At 40.3% G+C, this 20365-nt stretch overlaps 1 protein-coding gene across 2 annotated transcripts in view; it reads right to left on the minus strand.

Annotated features, from left to right (window-relative positions):
• Positions 1-4193: 4193 nt before the first annotated feature.
• CalpC (calpain C) overlaps positions 4194-20365 on the minus strand; it is a 38571-nt gene continuing 22399 nt past the window's right edge. For both annotated transcript variants that reach the window (XM_046611331.2, XM_046611330.2), the window contains 13 exons: positions 15917-16199; positions 8859-9042; positions 8672-8746; positions 8109-8278; positions 7857-8029; positions 7355-7449; positions 7023-7255; positions 6743-6912; positions 6291-6349; positions 5419-5566; positions 5001-5117; positions 4676-4734; positions 4194-4579 (listed from right to left, as the gene is read on the minus strand). In XM_046611331.2, the coding sequence (XP_046467287.1) occupies positions 4553-4579; positions 4676-4734; positions 5001-5117; positions 5419-5566; positions 6291-6349; positions 6743-6912; positions 7023-7255; positions 7355-7449; positions 7857-8029; positions 8109-8278; positions 8672-8746; positions 8859-9042; positions 15917-16199 (1793 nt within the window). In that variant the 3' untranslated portion in view covers positions 4194-4552. The remainder of the gene's footprint in view (positions 4580-4675; positions 4735-5000; positions 5118-5418; positions 5567-6290; positions 6350-6742; positions 6913-7022; positions 7256-7354; positions 7450-7856; positions 8030-8108; positions 8279-8671; positions 8747-8858; positions 9043-15916; positions 16200-20365) is intronic.

Raw genomic sequence — 20365 nt, forward strand, 5'->3', positions numbered from 1 at the left:
GCTAACCCCTTTGCATTTTTGGCGAAAATTTTGGTGATTCTGAAAAGTGCCGGAATAAATTCTTTCATGCGCTACTCCGACGTAATTTTGCGAGAGAAATCGATTGGGCGCAGTAAGAATACGCTGCGATCAACGCATCAAAAGTTACAGCCGAAAAACGAGAACCAGTGTTTTCGACATTTTTCAGCAGGTGCTTTTTCCTGCGTAACTTCTCTCCTGTTGATCCTACGCTGCTTTCGCTGCGTTTTCTGACTTCTTGGGGTTCCAATTGGTCAGGAAAGGGTCATTCAAATCGAATCTGGGACCAAAAATTTTTCGGCCGAAAAAAAAGCAAGGCTAACCCCTTTGCATTTTTGGCGAAAATTTTGGTGATATTGAAAAGTGCCGGAATAAATTCTTTGATGCGCTACTCCGACGTAATTTTGCGAGAGAAATCGATTGGGCGCAGTAAGAATACGCTGCGATCAACGCATCAAAAGTTACAGCCGAAAAACGAGAACCAGTGTTTTCGACATTTTTCAGCAGGTGCTTTTTCCTGCGTAACTTCTCTCCTGTTGATCCCACGCTGCTTTCGCTGCGTTTTCTGACTTCTTGGGGTTCCAATTGGTCAGGAAAGGGTCATTCAAATCGAATCTGGGACCAAAAATTTTTCGGCCGAAAAAAAAGCAAGGCTAACCCCTTTGCATTTTTGGCGAAAATTTTGGTGATTTTCAAAAGTGCTGGAATAAATTCTTTCATGCGCTACTCCGACGTAATTTACCGAGAGAACTCGATTGGGCGCAGTAAGAATACGCTGCGATCAACGCATCAAAAGTTACAGCCGAAAAACGAGAACCAGTGTTTTCGACATTTTTCAGCAGGTGCTTTTTCCTTCGTAACTTCTCTCCTGTTGATCCCACGCTGCTTTCGCTGCGTTTTCTGACTTCTTGGGGTTCCAATTGGTCGGGAAAGGGTCATTTAAATAGAATCTGGGACCAAAAATTTTTCGGCCGAAAAAAAACCAAGGCTAACCCCTTTGCATTTTTGGCGAAAATTTTGGTGATTCTGAAAAGTGCCGGAATAAATTCTTTCATGCGCTACTCCGACGTAATTTTGCGAGAGAAATCGATTGGGCGCAGTAAGAATACGCTGCGATCAACGCATCAAAAGTTACAGCCGAAAAACGAGAACCAGTGTTTTCGACATTTTTCAGCAGGTGCTTTTTCCTTCGTAACTTCTCTCCTGTTGATCCCACGCTGCTTTCGCTGCGTTTTCTGACTTCTTGGGGTTACAATTGGTCGGGAAAGGGTCATTTAAATCGAATCTGGGACCAAAAATTTTTCGGCCGAAAAAAAAGCAAGGCTAACCCCTTTGCATTTTTGGCGAAAATTTTGGTGATTTTCAAAAGTGTTGGAATAAATTCTTTCATGCGCTACTCCGACGTAATTTACCGAGAGAACTCGATTGGGCGCAGTAGGAATACGCTGCGATCAACGCATCAAAAGTTACAGCCGAAAAACGAGAACCAGTGTTTTCGACATTTTTCAGCAGGTGCTTTTTCCTGCGTAACTTCTCTCCTGTTGATCCCACGCTGCTTTCGCTGCGTTTTCTGACTTCTTGGGGTTCCAATTGGTCAGGAAAGGGTCATTCAAATCGAATCTGGGACCAAAAATTTTTCGGCCGAAAAAAAAGCAAGGCTAACCCCTTTGCATTTTTGGCGAAAATTTTGGTGATTTTCAAAAGTGCTGGAATAAATTCTTTCATGCGCTACTCCGACGTAATTTACCGAGAGAACTCGATTGGGCGCAGTAAGAATACGCTGCGATCAACGCATCAAAAGTTACAGCCGAAAAACGAGAACCAGTGTTTTCGACATTTTTCAGCAGGTGCTTTTTCCTTCGTAACTTCTCTCCTGTTGATCCCACGCTGCTTTCGCTGCGTTTTCTGACTTCTTGGGGTTCCAATTGGTCAGGAAAGGGTCATTTAAATCGAATCTGGGACCAAAAATTTTTCGGCCGAAAAAAAAGCAAGGCTAACCCCTTTGCATTTTTGGCGAAAATTTTGGTGATATTGAAAAGTGCCGGAATAAATTCTTTGATGCGCTACTCCGACGTAATTTTGCGAGAGAAATCGATTGGGCGCAGTAAGAATACGCTGCGATCAACGCATCAAAAGTTACAGCCGAAAAACGAGAACCAGTGTTTTCGACATTTTTCAGCAGGTGCTTTTTCCTGCGTAACTTCTCTCCTGTTGATCCCACGCTGCTTTCGCTGCGTTTTCTGACTTCTTGGGGTTCCAATTGGTCAGGAAAGGGTCATTCAAATCGAATCTGGGACCAAAAATTTTTCGGCCGAAAAAAAAGCAAGGCTAACCCCTTTGCATTTTTGGCGAAAATTTTGGTGATATTGAAAAGTGCCGGAATAAATTCTTTGATGCGCTACTCCGACGTAATTTTGCGAGAGAAATCGATTGGGCGCAGTAAGAATACGCTGCGATCAACGCATCAAAAGTTACAGCCGAAAAACGAGAACCAGTGTTTTCGACATTTTTCAGCAGGTGCTTTTTCCTGCGTAACTTCTCTCCTGTTGATCCCACGCTGCTTTCGCTGCGTTTTCTGACTTCTTGGGGTTCCAATTGGTCAGGAAAGGGTCATTCAAATCGAATCTGGGACCAAAAATTTTTCGGCCGAAAAAAAAGCAAGGCTAACCCCTTTGCATTTTTGGCGAAAATTTTGGTGATTTTCAAAAGTGCTGGAATAAATTCTTTCATGCGCTACTCCGACGTAATTTACCGAGAGAACTCGATTGGGCGCAGTAAGAATACGCTGCGATCAACGCATCAAAAGTTACAGCCGAAAAACGAGAACCAGTGTTTTCGACATTTTTCAGCAGGTGCTTTTTCCTTCGTAACTTCTCTCCTGTTGATCCCACGCTGCTTTCGCTGCGTTTTCTGAGTTCCTGGGGGTCCAATTGGTCAGGAAAGGGTCATTTAAATCGAATCTGGGACCAAAAATTTTTCGGCCGAAAAAAAAGCAAGGCTAACCCCTTTGCATTTTTGGCGAAAATTTTGGTGATTTTGAAAAGTGCCGGAATAAATTCTTTCATGCGCTACTCCGACGTAATTTTGCGAGAGAAATCGATTGGGCGCAGTAGGAATACGCTGCGATCAACGCATCAAAAGTTACAGCCGAAAAACGAGAACCAGTGTTTTCGACATTTTTCAGCAGGTGCTTTTTCCTTCGTAACTTCTCTCCTGTTGATCCCACGCTGCTTTCGCTGCGTTTTCTGACTTCTTGGGGTTCCAATTGGTCAGGAAAGGGTCATTTAAATCGAATCTGGGACCAAAAATTTTTTGGCCGAAAAAAAAGCAAGGCTAACCCCTTTGCATTTTTGGCGAAAATTTTGGTGATTTTGAAAAGTGCCGGAATAAATTCTTTTATGCGCTACTCCGACGTAATTTTGCGAGAGAAATCGATTGGGCGCAGTAAGAATACGCTGCGATCAACGCATCAAAAGTTACAGCCGAAAAATGAGAACCAGTGTTTTCGACATTTTTCAGCAGGTGCTTTATCCTTCGTAACTTCTCTCCTGTTGATCCCACGCTGCTGTCGCTGCGTTTTCTGACTTCTTGGGGTTCCAATTAGACCCGAAAGGGTCATTTCAATCGAATCTTATACGTTACTGTACACTCGGTCAGACTGACAGCACCGAGCCCTGATTCCCGGTCATTCATCGCTATTCATCCAACGGTCAGCGCCATAATCCGAGATTAACGACGATCCACCGCCGCGATCACGCTTAAACTTGCTGCTGTTTGCTGGTAGCGGCAGAGATTCCGGGTAGTAGACGGGGTAAAAAGCACGTGCGGATACGTGAAAGGAAATGACATGATCGGTCTAAACGGGAAGACTTGTCACCATACTTGAAAAAATGCTTGTTTTTGCACAGTACAATTCTTACCCCAAGTTTCCTTGCGTGTCATTGTTTTAAATAGATATGATTTTTCGCAATTTGTCACAAAAGTAGTTTAATTGTCATGTCGAACATGTTATTCACTGAGGCTTTCGCATTTCATGTAATTGGCAGATATGCCTAACGATCTTGCATCGAAACTCCCATGTGTCGAAAGTCCAAGTGGACGTTCATCACTGGTTGCGATTGATTTTGAGCAGACATTATTTTTCTGATATTTGTCAAGTTTGAAGGAAGGAGATGTAGAAAATAGAATTATTTTTATTTAATGAGTACAACATGCTTATAGGTACGGTATGTTTTTGTACATGGGTCCTTAAAGACGAATTGAGTTCATCATCGTATGAGAGCATATGGAATGAGTTCAACGTGTAGTGGTAGGCTTAGTCATATCATCGTATACGTAGAATAGTAACGTTCCATTTGGATGTTATCATTTTACGACGAGGTTCATAAAGAATAATTACAATAACGATTAATCATTAATATGGCTAATTTATAACTAGCAGCAATTTTTTTTTCCGCAATTATTATATTATCTACAACGTTCGAAAAATACACTCAGCTAGTCATATGTGGTCTTCGTAAAGCGCCATCACATTTCAGCACATTAAAGATGACCGGAGCCACTGAAATAAAAGTAATCAGAATTTTCAGCACAGAATCAACCCTGACTGGAAATTTACCAGACTATGTATATCGAATTAAACGTGATGCATGCGTACCTCAGATAATCCCAGTTTTATCGTGCCATTCTGTAGAGGGTCTTTGTTCTCGAATATATCTGTAGAATAAATGCGTGACTGTTATAGTATAAAAAAAATATAAACGTTTGTAATTATTCACACTAATAATGTATGTTGAGAAACATAATTCCGTAATTTAAATAATTCATTCCTGATCCCTTGGACGATAGATAATCCCAAATTTGTTTTATCGCAAATTGTTATCAGTGTTCCAAAATATTTGAGGAATCATAGAACAACTGATCAGTGACTCAGATTATGGAAAATGTTATTCTCAGCGCACGTATGAGGGGAAATTTCTTACTGAAAGCAACACTAAGGTGTAGAATCGCAGACACAAAGTCACCAAATCTCAGAGTTCCATCTTTCCGCATGTATCGGAGAACGAGAATCGACAGGACATCCGTGTTGAGTTGAAAGCCTGGAGAACCAAAACGAGATGTCAGCTTTTACAAATAATGTTTGGACAGAGACTGTCACGTAAAAATTGCTGGCATTTTCAATTCGAAAAGGAAAATTTGGACATTAGAAATGTCAGAGAAAGTTCTTCCCAAACCAAAAGCTTGACGGTTTTCATAATTTTAGACGGATATTGATAGTTAATTTACAATTTATAACTTGTAGTATTATTCCATCTTTATACTGAGCATTTAGCTGCAGCATTTGAAAGGTCAAAACGCTTTGGTTGATTTTTAACTAGACGAATCATGTTTGATACTAACCAACTTCTAGGAGTGCGTCTCTAAGTCTTTCCGCCTTGAGTATACCCGTCTTTTCTTTCGTATGATTTCTGAACGAGTGCTGCCAGAACTTCAGGCTTGATATCAGATCTTTGAAGTCGTTGAACTTCAACCTCCCACTGCCGGAACTCTGCTTGGTATTGGTCAAGGAAGCATTTAAATATGGCATGAATTAACGCGCGTGACTTTTTATCTAAGGCCGTACTAAACGTAAGGTGAGTTTTCTTCAAACTACAATATATGGAAGTTATTTATCTTGGCAATATCTTCACCTCCTTCATGAAACTCGAGAACTTTCATAAAATGGGTTAAAAAATAATATTTTTCACAGTATAAAATTAGAAAAACAATATATGAAAATACGTTTATGTCTGATGAATACTTAATTGTTTGATTAAATTATTGTTTTTCTTCGTGTTATTTAAAGATTTTATGCAAGCCATCAGGTTTTCAGACAGGAATAAAAATTCTAACCCGACATCGTGAGGTGAAAAAATTCCACAAACACGGTAAAAATAGTTACTCAAAATATTTCGTGACGTTGTTTCGAATTATTTATTCTTCAATCCGCAAGTTTCTTGAAATTCGTGAAAGCTCCACGGTCAAAAGGTTGAATCAAGTTCGATCCAAACACGAAACAGAGTCTAGATAATTTTTCGTCGGAATAAATCCTCATACAGATACTACAAAAAAAAATAAAAAATCGATGGCCATGAGGTCCACAAAGTTGTCGATTGTTCACAGACCCATCTCTACAATATGCGTTTAGAGATATTAAACATCGGGTGGGATTTAAAACTCGGTAGATACAATACGATAAGCTTCAACCATTGTACAGAATAACACAAGGATACATCCATCGTTAAGACGACTTGTCTGCATACTTCCAAACTGGCGCAGCTCTTTATGTAGTCTGAAACGGAAGTGAGAACGTCGTCGTTTGGATTTATCTACAGCCATAAGTAAACGTTATGATACGAAGTAGGTATAAGATAAGGAACCGGCCCATATCCAGCTCTTCAGGTTTCCCACATACGCATTTATACGTTTAAGAAAAATTCCGGAGCTCAAGCCTGTACCTTCAAGTCCAAATAGGTATCCACACATAAATTAAAAGACTGCATTTTACCTTGAAGTGAATCACGAAACTTTATCTCAGCATGTCTGCATAAACAGCTGATGAGCATGATAATGGGTTCTATTTACGTGCAGATGTTAGACGCTCAATCAGCGAGAATCTACTTGGATAATTTGACACGATGTAGTGAAACTGTGGGTATAATAGAGTGAAACCGTTCCAGCATACCGTTCGGTAGACAAGCCTCCAGGAGTTCCAGGAGCTCAAAGGCATTTACGGTTTTATGCTCGTCGGCGAGTTGTAGGAACACCGCCTCGTATTGCGAAAATCCTTTTCCTTCGAGACCGTGAGCTTTGACGATGGCTGGTTTTATCAGAGACGGTGGAGTATCGAGTAATCTGTCGAGGGAGAATACGCAAGGAAAATAATAACGTGTCAATTTTTTATTTTTCTTTTTATCAAGTATACTTAATCACGGAATGATTTGTTTTACTTCCGACATACGTACTTCAGCTTCAGAGGTTTGCTACTGTAAACCCTGAGGGTGAAACTCGTTTCTTGGGTGGGTTCGAATGTCGTAGGAATAAGAAGATAGCCACCCTGGTCCAGCTGACATCTGTGGCTGACTTGCCGGCTGTTTGTGTACTGAGAGTTTACCAGAGACTTGTTCTTCTTAAAAAATTGTTTGTTTATCGACTCTGTGCTATTCTTTGGTAAAGTGTACGCCGTGAATCCTACTACCTGTGTGAATATCAATTTTCATTCAATTTTTTCTATTCACACTGCAGTCAACAGTTGAATAATTCGTCGTTTTCCATTTACATTATATTTTACACATACCTTAGGCTCGACGATGGAGTGCTGATTCAAGGATACAATGACTTCCTCCATCTCACTGAGGATTAAATGCAGTTGCGGGTTGATGTGGAATGTTTCTGTAATTGCAATTAATCTGTATAATTCACTAAATGAGCGCGTCCCGTTGACGTTAATCGTTATTGTTGACACGTCAAACGGTACTACGGTGTGGGTAGTATAATTTCTTGTGCACGTCATTGACTTTTGACTCTCAATCATCGTTAATTGCAATGACGAATAACCACATAACCATGCATCTGAGTGGATATTCATTCTTCCGGAGTTTAAAGCTCTACTTGCGTTTGGAATTATCAAGTTTTCGGTATAATGAGAATCAGTATGCGAGAAATAACGCGATGACTGATCAAGTTTTAACGGATCACTGTTTGGGAATGATTATACATCGTACAGAGAATATCAAGCATCCTCAGAGAGTGTCAAAGTTACTTATTCACAGAGTAGTAGTGATGAAAAATTATCAAACCTGGATTATTTCGACATCCTCCCGCCGTAACTCCCCGCCTCCAGCTACCCTGATAAAGTTTCATCTGCCAGGTGTTTTTACTATGAAGCGAAGGTTCGTCCCGCGAGGTCTCAGCATCGAGGTGTACCACTTCCAGATGAGTGAAGGTCTTTACAAAATCCGAGTAAGAAATCCTACGATACGACGTGAAATATAAGACGAAACGAAATATTACAAAAAACATCGCTCAATTTTTCATCTGATATGTATTACCAAAACTCTCCCTCCGCCATGTTTCGTACCGCCAATCGCTCTCTTTCCACCGGTGGTACTTCGTCCCATTCGAGACCACCTCGTGCCCAAGCACCGATGTATTCTCCCCCTGGACCAAGAGGATTCCTTAATTTTACAAGCTGCACAGCTTCGCTGCTGAAGGTTTCGACCTGTTTGTGTTCGAAGGAATCTGATCAGTGTGTAACTGCGCTGATCCATATATGTTTTTAGGGTTTGGGGATACTGGTGCTCTTATAAATATCAAAAACTGGAGCTTTCATTCGCTGTCATTTGAGAAGAATGAAGAATCGACACTGTATCAAGGTTTCAATCGAAACCATTATACCGTAATCATTCAATAAAGTTTTCTCGATGCTTTGGATACTCAAGAAATCACTGAACGTGAGATTCTGATTTAACAGTACATTCTATTTATCGGGTACATGGAATCGTGTCCATCGACACTATAAGGAATTTTATAAAGAAATTACGAGGATATACTTAGTAGGTTGCACGAAGTAGAAAATTAATTTAATCAAAGATATTTCATGCCGTAAACTTACTCGTTCAACGGCGTAAAGTCTGTAGTTTATGCCCATTTGTATTCCATTTGCGAGTTTCTCTGTACTCGAGCGAATCTGAAACAGAATAGGTGATTGGTTGCGTAGCTCTACACCCTCCGTAATATAACGCATGTAATACGACACGTGAATTTTCACGAAATTGAAGTAATTCTGAGCGACTGATCACCTGTTGTTGGCTCGTGTTTACGGTGCATGTGATCAGCGAAGTCATGTCCAACAGTTTGGCCAACGCTCGCCCGCAGGCAGTTGGATCCTGCCGAATGGCTATGCTTTCTGTGATTCCTCCTGTCAGGTCCGACAGTCCGTCCAACAGGGTGCCGTATTTAAGGGCCTCGTAGGACCCGTGTAATCTGGAAAGAAACAGGATTTACCGGTTATCATCCATAATATTCTTTTGAAAAATCTCACCTGCAGAATGATTGAACCGTCAAAATCACACATTTAATCGTCACTGTCGTACACTTTGATTTAATTTCATTTGTATAATTTTTTTTGTCAGGAGAGATTTCGTCACTGGGAGATCTTGATCGGCCACCGATTTACCAGTGCCAGGTAGCTGAATGTTTGCGTCTAAAAATGGGGGAGAGCAAAATTTGTGCAGAGTACTTATTCCGACCCTTCATACAGCCAAAAGAGGCTTCATTGTCGGTCTGGAGGCCGTAATTTTAATTCTAATCAGCAGTTAGCCAGCCGATAATAATGACCATGTGCTCTGAGAGCGAATGTTATGGCTTCTTAAACATACCTCGGCTGGTTGTTAGCACCTAAGTAGCTACATCCGCGGTGAAATGAACGTCATGTATACGTGTATGTAGTTATCTCGGCAAAAATCTTGCACCTCTCTCCTAACTCGTCGCTGCTTCTCTAACTCACATGCGATTCGTTATATTCATGGAAGAATTGCCTGACTTGAACGGGGCGGAATTACAGGTATGTAGCTATCCTGTTACGAATTAGAGATCGATTAAATAAATTAAATAATTCCGTCTAATCACGGCGGAATTAATCGATCTCGTTCGTTTTGGATCCAGTCGCGTTTTTCGAGTAGGTATTACGGAATTTTTTTAAACGCACATATGATTCGTCACGATGACGATTTCAGAAGAATATGACCATAATAACGCCAATGAGGAAGTTCCCAGGTATTTACGTTCACAAGTTATTTTGTTGAGACGTTGTTTTGCAGTAATTACGATAATAATCTCTCCGCGGAGATTTCGATAAGGAATTCAAGCCGTGGATGGCCCAGGGCAGAAACGGGACGTCGATTATGTTATTCTTAATTTAGAGAAGCGCGATCGACCTCGAGCACTTGGTGAAAGTATTTCTCGTACCATCGTCATCGAGCTACTCGAAGCGTATGATCGTCGATTCGTTTCGATCATCAGGCACCATGATCTTTTCACCTCGATTCTGGCTGCCGAGGACGACGAACCAAATCCTGTATTTTTTCGTCCATTTTTCAGAGATTGAAAGACAAAAAATTTTTTTCTCAGCACAGGCGAATGTGTATAAGCGTACAGTTGTGGCCTCGGCAGGCAGTCTGTGCTCGAAAATACTTGACAATTACATTCAAATCCACAGACAGAGATACCAGATCCAATTAACACCGTACAGCGAGGCCGCCTAGCTTGTACAGCGAGTCGTTGTAACAGATTAATGGAAAAAAGAACCGAGAGAAAGTTAAATGCGGTATGAAATTTTCTATGGCCATCTACGTATCTGCGTCTGTCACTCCCTATAACCACATTCCGTAATTACTATTAGTATCATATATATGTACGTCATAGTAAATTGTCTATCATTTTCTGTCTCTGTTCCAGTCCTTTTTTACACGCATTGGTTACCGCTCTGTCGACACTCCTGTTGGTGCATATAAACCGATCGTGTTGACAGTTATTTGGTCATGTCAGACGGACGATTCGTGTTCTTTACCGTCATAATTCAGAAAGGGACGCGCTTGTAGATACCGAAGTGATGAGAGCCTTCTGCTATTTGGCTCCAAGTAAAAGCAACTGTCAAGAGTTCACTGCCCAGTTCGTTTACATATATTCGAATGAATACAACATCGTGCGCTGTGTCGTGCGATAAGGCATTTATAATATAAACAAAAGAAGATAAAAAATGACGCCTAAGAAATCTGGTTCATGTATTTTACGGAACTCAACCGAATCGATATGTTAATGGTGCTATAATTCTCGGGTTAGCTGTTCTGACGTTTACTGCTTTCGTAACTTTAGTTAGACGGGACGTTAAGCTTGCGCTTCCTTAGAACGAGTTGCGCCAACTTCGAGTCTCAGGATCTTAGGTATTCCACATTTTTCAAGTTTACGAACTCGTTATCCGCAGCATAATATGCACGCGATACGAAGTGGCTTGCTCGCTGGAAGGCATTGCGAACGAGAACACTAAACGTCAAGGTGATCGAACGTTCTCTCTTTGCGAGCGATAAATTAACGAGAGGCGTGAGGGCTGCAAGCTCTTTCCCCTCCCTCAACTATGTGAACGTAAAAGCTGGAAATATTCTTGAAAGAATTTCTCAAACACTTGGAAAAGACGTCGTGGATCAAATGTCAGACGTGGTTCTAGACAAGCGACGTACTTGTTTCAGGGTCGTACCGAGAAGCTTGGAGATGAGACCCTTGATTACGATTCTTAACGTGAAACTTTCAATGCAAGCTGCATTAAATGTTTGCAAAATATTTCTGGACGTGGTTGGTAGTAACTTGTTTAGATAATACGGGTTACACTTACTCATGGAGAAAGTTTCGGAGAAGACATGCGGACAGATTCGAAGATCCACAAAATCGTGATACAGAAACCACGTCTCTCTTTGTTCAATATTACGATTTACGATCAAATTGCAAAATGTCAAGGTACGATTAACCGACTTGTCCGTAATCGAAATTTTTTCATCTCTATCATTACAGCCATGGTTCCAGTTTGCCAAATTTTTAAGTTTGGCACGGAGATAAATCCTACAAGGATTTTCATTTATATTTTTTCTAATCGTTTAGATAATCACGAACATAAAAAAAATCAATTGAAACATACGAAACAAGTGGTAAGCATTTTTTTGATTTTAGATTAACAAATATACTCAAAACTTTTGCGTGACAATAGTGTATAATATACGATGATGTAACGATGTTGTTTTTAAACCTTAGAAGAAAGATGTGCCGTATTACGTAGCATGGATAGAGAAACTTCTGCATAAATACGCCCCTTATTTTATGGGCACATAATATAATATTAGATTGCATATCGAATGTCTTCAAAATCGTGCAGACACGACCGGTTATGTAATTAAGAGGATATTACGTAGGCATGACGATTAGTTAAAACAGAATATCTAAGATATATATTTCCAAGGATGTGTTCGCGAAGCGAGAGAAATTTAGCAGAGACAAATACTTCCGGTTACAAGAAGTAGCTACCTACATTTTAGTTACAGACAAAGTATTTTTAGCGATTTCTGTTTTCTATACACATGTTACACCACGTGATTCGTCCGTTAATTCTTTTTTTTTTTTCCTTCAGACAGTATTATTTATCGATGCGTAAGGCGTCGAGGGCCGAATAAATCGATAAGAAATCGTCGAGTTCCTCAACGGAAATATTTCAGATAGAAAGCTCGGAGCTCACGATCTCGCCCGAGAGCTACCGGCATGCCAAGTAGCTAGAACTCCGGAGCCCTAGATTTCCATTAGAAAACACAACGCGCGAGTAACACGCCTCGTCTTCAAGATCGATGCCATTCGGATACTGGAATCCAGATAACAGAAGATTCCGGGGTGTCAGGTACGAAATTATCGACTCTTGGAAGAAGTAGAACCGAATTGCATTTTCCGCTTCCGAGGTTGGTTGTACTTTCACCCTACTCAACTCGCAGAGATAATTAACATTTTACAATGTGACATACATAGTTACATAGTTCATGGATCATACGTGGCGCCATCTGGACCTGATGAGACAAAGGAGAAATGAAATTGGAGATTTTTCAAACGGTTTTTTTCTCCTTTCCTCCACTTTCTCTGATTCAGAGCAGCCAAGTCATTTGATCGGCGATGTTAGTAAAAAATATCGACATCGGTGTTGAAAACAAGCGCGAAAATTTCAAAATTTTAAATTATCGTCATTGTTAAAAATAAGTATACAATGTTTATTGTATAATAAATTAAGAAATTCAATAACAAATACAGATCATCGTCGTCAAACTTAGTAACGTGTGTTTGCTATTTATAGACAAGTTACCGTCTGACGTTGGGACAGTCAAATTTAATTTACTATCGACTTGACGATGTCAACACCTCAACATTTTCCATTTTCCATCTACTATCGATGTGCTGGTTTTAAAAACATCCCGTCTACATACATCGTTCATCCCTGCCGATTCATCCTAATCATCGTTGGACGTGTGATAAAATCGAATACCAGGGGCGGAGCCTGCGATAAAAAGCAGGAATGGAAAGCATCGACATCATAGTCTTACGAACGCGTATAAACTACTTTGAAATAATTTTTACGTGCGGGGGGGGGGGGGGGGGGGGGCAGATTTGCGTCGATGGATATCCTCGGAGCCGTGATTCAGCGTGCTTCGGGTTATAGGCATGTACATACATTACGCGTTTAAGGTACTTTCACCGGGGGCCTGATTCCTGGTTGCCTGCATGATTGGTTTCTCGCAGGGTCAGCGCACCCTCGACGTTCTACGTAACTGGACAACGTACCGTCCGGTTGCCTCCTTCGAGATTTGAAACGCGTCTTGCATATGTATAGTTATAATGGGTGTCGCTTTCGTGAGAAGTCTGACCTCAGTTTATACTTGAACTTTAATGTGGTTACTCTGGTGTCTCGGACTTTCGCCCAACTACGAGGTTACCAGACACGTGGGCACTAACCGTTGTAAAATTTACTCGATACAATGTGAGCATCTATAGAATTAGTTGCGATTTGTATACATATTACATATTTACATGTATACCTCTGCAGCAACCGAAAAAAACATGAGATATTGGTTGGAAAAATCAGAGGGAATGAGAGTAGCGAGAAATAGAGTGAACGAAGTTTTCGGATCGCAAAAATGTCGGATAATTGTCGATTCGTGTGTGGATATATACGCAGCCGCACATTCAAGCGAGTGACAAATTTTTATATTTACCTTCTAAATATACCAACAGCTGCGTAATTGGTACGAAATACGATACAGATATATCGGGCATTAGAAAGGCATTTCATAGATTACGCATGTATTTGATTAATTAAATTTCATATCCAGTAATTGTTTTACTATGTAACAATAAAATATTTTACCATTCGATAATCAAGAATCAGTTTTTTTTTTTAAAGATTACTATTCTGTCGTAGAATCGACAGTGCGAAATCATCTTCTCATTCATGAAGATGTATTTCAAGTTCCTTGTACAGATTAGAACTAGTAAAACGTTAAGTTTGCTGATTAGGCTAAACTACTCGTACAATTATCACTTCCGATTAAGAATTAACTTCATTCAGCAAACGAGTCGAAAAACATTGAATTTATGGAAGTATAATCGCTGTCTACTCGTCGAATATCATTAATTTTTTTTTTCATATTTTAGAGTTGAAAAAACAAATGTTTATGTGTATAATTTAAATATTATAAGCGCTCACGGCGATTCTTTTACCCAATAGCGACTATAATTATTATCCTTCTGTGCAGAAGTCTAATATACTATATACGTGGTAATAGCGGCTACGCAATAACAATAATAATTGGGTAGCAACGATAATAATAATCTCCACGTGGGTATATCGTACACAACTTCCTTCCACTTTTACCATATCGCTATATATAATTATACAATAACGGAAACCTGAACGGTAAGCATAAAAATAAAATATCGATAAGCAGTAATTATCGTATTGAATATTTGTAAATTTGTCAATTTTTACAACGAGTTACACAATTATTACCATATTTTCGAAAAATTCTTTCCGCCATTTCCGCAAATAACATCAGCCTGCATAATTACTATTTAAACTTTAGCGATAACTTCTGTAGATTCTTCAACCTCTCTGTTGAATGTCTTCATTTCTTTATGACGAACAAAGCTTCGAAAAAAACTTTAATTCTTCGCAGAGTAATTAACGAATAAAGAGACAATTTCGTAGAAATGGAACAGTGCGCGTAAAAAATTTATCTAAATGTTTATAAAAAATCAGAGACGAATTCATGATTTGCTGGTCAGACTTAAGAATCTGATATGTTTAAAAGGAATATAAAAAAAAAAAAGAAGATTGTTCTACAGAGTATTGCGAGAAAAAAAATGTCTAGGGATAAATTTTTCTTTTTTCTGCATGGCTGCGCTTGCGATACTTACACGCATAATTTAACTCACAATAAAGTCGAAGCAATATATTGCCTGTAGCAAACCCACTCGAGGTAAACCGACACACCGAAGTATGACTAGATTATTACGACTATTATCAACGCTCTGCAGTCGCGGCCGTAAAATCTACTGTACAACTAGAAAGTGTTTCGAATCCCCATGAGATCAAGTCTCTGCACGGAAGTCTCGATAGCTTGGAATCAATTGATCATTTTCAACAATAAGAACAAATTAACGGCACGAGCTTGCATATATAAAGCAACGAAAGAGCGACGATCCGATTATAATTTTTTTTCTATTCATCTACGATACAAATTAAAATCAGTTCGTTAATTAGAATTTCCTACAACTTTCGGTTCAGGTCAATCAATGTTGTTTACCTTTTTGATGAAAATTTCAGCAATACGCGTGCTACTTGATTTTGAACGAGTGTAATTTGATCGTTTGCCCAACAATTAAACAAATTTATATACCTGACCGGATTTCAACTAAACCTTCTTCATTCTTCAATCTACCTCCTGGTCACTAATCCATCACAAAAGTGCAGTTATACATACATTTATACATATATATCTGCGATACTTTTCCGGATCGAAGTATGCGATAAACGCAGAGTGCAAAGGTATAATCAAATTGTTGATCAGGATCCACAGTCAACGTTCAACGGTCATCGACCCGCGCAACTAACGCAACCTAGTCAAGATTGCTCTGTGAGGAATGACGGCTTATAGCTATGTTCAAGAAGTTTAACGCGCCTACTTTTCGTAAAAACTGCGAAATTTGAAATTAGTCTTTGCACAGAAATGCGTACCGGGACGATCGCTTGACACTTGAAAATTGTAACGAAACTTACTTTGCGTAAGCCTTTTCGAGAAGAGCAGGCCAGAATTGGTCGCTGTGCCGGCTCTGGACAAAGGCGAGTCTCCCATGGACGGCGGGAAGCCGATCGTCGACGAGGACTTCGACCCAGGCCCCGCACCACCACAACCGGAACCTGAAGACACCCGCGTACTCGGCAGTCGGTGATCCCGGGAGCTCGGTTGTGCCCCCGAAGCCCTGATCTGCCGGGACCACTCTGTAGAATAGTCCTTTGCTCAGGTGAAGGACTCCCAGGCAGGACACCAGCCATTTGTCACCTGGAACGAGGAAGGACTCCGGTATAGTAATGAGGATAACGCCCGTTCGAAGTTACGAAAAAAGGAAAAGAAACCAGCACGTCGATTGTTCTACATTTTTTGTTACACTTGCGTGAAGAGGAAATCCTTTTCCGCGAGGATACTTAAGGTAAAACGTATGTATCTACTCCAAAGACTCAATTCATGTAGAGATCAACGGTTGTAGAGGAGCATGAAGAAGGATGTGAGTGAAAAAAATGGATCTTTCTTTACTGCATAGTTGTTATTTATTGCATGGATTATTGTGGGGAATTTTTTTATTTTTTGAAAACAAAATGGCACAGATTTTTTTTAATTCCCTTGTTCAATTGGTTGTAAAAGAGCTTTATACGATTTTGAAGTTTAGTAACATTATCGTAACGAAAGATTGGGATTAATGTTTGGTTTTTATCAATTTGATAATTACTTTGAAGGGACTATAATTTCAAAATATGAACATCTCACGTGATTAACTAAATTTCAGACAATCCTAGAAGCGTGAAATAATGGTTTTTTCCTCAATACAAATCGTTCCAATAACGTTACTTCTGCATATCTAATTCGTTGTTGTTAAAATTTAATTACAACCTAACGCATACGGTGTTAAAATATGTATATTTTTCTTGCCGCAGTATGTATGAACTAAAAGTTTTTCTCTGGGAATTTACGTATAATTACTATTCTTCCGAACCTAATTCTACGCTTATTTGTAGTCCCGTGTTTCAAGTTTTTCTACGGCGTTCGCATTATATCGCAGTATTAGTCTACGTTTATTGCCAGGCGGTTTATGCACAGCAGTGGAAGTGTGAAGGAAACTTGAATGCGCGCTTAGATTTAGGATTTCCCTGGATTTACAGAGATTTTACTTCGTTACTCGGGTACAATGCCGTATTTAATTACAATCATATATTTACATGTTTAACGTAAGGAATTGTTAATGTTTAAAAAATTAGTGAATAATACGAAAAATTGTGAATCGACGTTGTATTATGGACAATATTTATTGTCACTTTCACCCGAGACACCTGGATTTGCTTTCCTGCAATCTGACTCATTCGGTGGCGCAAATGTTTGGCGTGAAAAAAAAAAATTACGTTAATTGCCTAATCGAGGCCCCTGCACGTTAGGCTTTGATCAATTTCCTGCACAGAACACAACGTACGAAATTTCATTTTAGATCGAACAAAAACAAGTCCCGTAACGCCTCGGTGATTCAAACTATCTGTAGATGCGTTAATTTAATTTTGATGCGTTATTGCATATTGCGAGAAATACGTTCATCTCAATCTTTTCGTAGAATTTTTGCTTTATCGAATTTTTAACACTTGTTATTTTGTACGGAAAGCAAAATATTACTAGACGTATTTTTTGTGCCGCAGGCTTCAATCTTTTTCCGAATTAATCCGTACTTCTTATGATTATAATCAGCCCGCCCAAATTAAAAAATAAACATAGGTACAAGCGATTCAAGAACATCGCGTCACTCGAGTTCCTCTCTGAGAAAAGTCGGACATGTCGACCTCTGTTTCTTCATCTGGAGAATAGGTTTCTCTACATGTGGCTTTGTGCTTTGTTGCAGGCGCGAGTTTGTTCAACGCGAGACACTTACTTCGCTTTTTCCGCATGCGGTTTATACACGGTTCACTTTCGCTCTCTATGGAATTCACGAACAACGAACGGCGACTCTGTGATCTAGCAGGGTCTAATTGCGACAGAGCCGGTATAACAACGTTGTTGATTGTTGGGATAAAAATGACATGCGACTTGCGGCATTACGCCTATTATGCAATGTGAAATGCATGATATTCTGATATACCCGAGTACAATGGAAATCTGGGGCCACAATAGTGTCACCGTCGAAATATCGTAACAACGTACTTCACTGAGAAAAATTTTATTTGTTACAGTAACTAGGAAAATTGAGTAAAACAGGTGTCGTTGAAAAAACTGTTTGAACATTGTTGGGATTACGAAAAACGAGGTACGCCTAACCGTTTTGCGCTACAGTCGATCCCTTTTTGGTTATTGCAACGCAAAATCAGATTTAATGTTGCACGAGCATTAAATTTTCGCAACAGTTACAAGAAGTAAACTGAATTTGCCCGTAAGAATTTTTTTTATATAGTGCTACAAATCACGTTTGCACATGCATGTAAGTATAACGTATTGTGATTTTGAAAAAATACCACAGAACAATCAGCTAAATGCCAACCGATTTGAAACACGACGCACAGCAATTTTAGCTCTAATTGAACGACGTTATTGTCATGCATTACTGTGTATACTGTACCAATTATTCACCAATTGCAATTTGTTGATTCTGGTCGTTCGGTTTTTTTTTCCGATTCAAAATGTTATCTGAAGCATGCATATTGGTTTGATAGTACAAAATATGACGTTTTCAATAATCAAACTTGTAAACTTGAATATTAGTCCGGAAGGTCAAAAGCCATCAGGTCAAGGACCTGGACATCCAGAACTACGGACCGCTTGTCCTGGAAGTCGAGTTTCACCACGTGGTGGACCTGGAGCGCAGAAACTACGGAGCGCTTGTCCTGGAAGTCGAGATCCACCAGGTCAAGGACCTGGACATCCAGAACTACGGACCGCTTGTCCTGGAAGTCGAGTTTCACCACGTGGTGGACCTGGAGCGCAGAAACTACGGAGCGCTTGTCCTGGAAGTCGAGATCCACCAGGTCAAGGACCTGGACATCCAGAACTACGGACCGCTTGTCCTGGAAGTCGAGTTTCACCACGTGGTGGACCTGGAGCGCAGAAACTACGGAGCGCTTGTCCTGGAAGTCGAGATCCACCAGGTCAAGGACCTGGACATCCAGAACTACGGACCGCTTGTCCTGGAAGTCGAGTTTCACCACGTGGTGGACCTGGAGCGCAGAAACTACGGAGCGCTTGTCCTGGAAGTCGAGATCCACCAGGTCAAGGACCTGGACATCCAGAACTACGGACCGCTTGTCCTGGAAGTCGAGTTTCACCACGTGGTGGACCTGGAGCGCAGAAACTACGGAGCGCTTGTCCTGGAAGTCGAGATCCACCAGATCAAGGACCTGGACATCCAGAACTACGGACCGCTTGTCCTGGAAGTCGAGTTTCACCACGTGGTGGACCTGGAGCGCAGAAACTACGGAGCGCTTGTCCTGGAAGTCGAGATCCACCAGGTCAAGGACCTGGACATCCAGAACTACGGACCGCTTGTCCTGGCAGTCGATTTTCACCAGGAAGTGGACCCGGATCGCAGGATCCAGGAGGTAGAGAATCCGATACTCGAAATCTGCGTAGCGCGATTCTCATCCGTCCGCTCTACTGCGCGGTTGTTTCCAGACTGAGAAATTCGGCTAGCTGATTTTCGTCTATATAGATCGATGACGTCAAGGAGAAAAAAATTTTGGGTGACGTCACTTTCTGAACATCCGAGCATTCAAAATTTGGTTTCGAACTTCAATACTATATATGATTAAAGCTACGAAGTTCATACGGCTTGTGCGCAATTGTGCACGTGGTGTCATCCGTGCCTGCCTACATTTTTAAGAACAGTTTTGTTTTTGTCCAGTTGAATAATTACATACGTAATATATTCCGTACGCATTGACGTACTTCCGTTGTCACCATATCCGGCAAGGTGCGAGCTGCAGCCACGTAATCAAAAGACATGCGGTGAATCGTATTGATGACTTATTTGTTTACGTGTCGATCTCGTAATTGTAAGTATTGTTCTCCTTTTCGCTATTATTTCGTGTATTATTCTACACGTATTCACTTAGTTGTTATCTAGACGTGCTTGTAGTATATACATTATACACTGCACATATACATACCTATATTGTTTATAAGCCTGGTCTAAAATAATTGTTCGGTCGTGACGATGTAGGTTTATGTAACAAAATCACGCAACCATTTGAATTGTGCAAAACGTTTATTGTTTATTCAATTACCCAGCAGTCGATTATGCAAATCATATGCTAATCGGATTTTTCAACGTGACGCGTATCTTTTAAGGTTCGGGAATTATATTTTTTATACACCGGATCGATTCGCCTTCATATAATCCTTATGTGTGCAACGAAGATGCGAATTTTTGGCTGATTGTGAGACAAGTACGTCGGTTTAGGAATTCATTTTTTTCTCTTTAT

This window comes from Neodiprion pinetum, chromosome 2 (genome assembly GCF_021155775.2).
Source record: "Neodiprion pinetum isolate iyNeoPine1 chromosome 2, iyNeoPine1.2, whole genome shotgun sequence".
NCBI classification, from domain to species: Eukaryota; Metazoa; Arthropoda; class Insecta; order Hymenoptera; family Diprionidae; genus Neodiprion; species Neodiprion pinetum.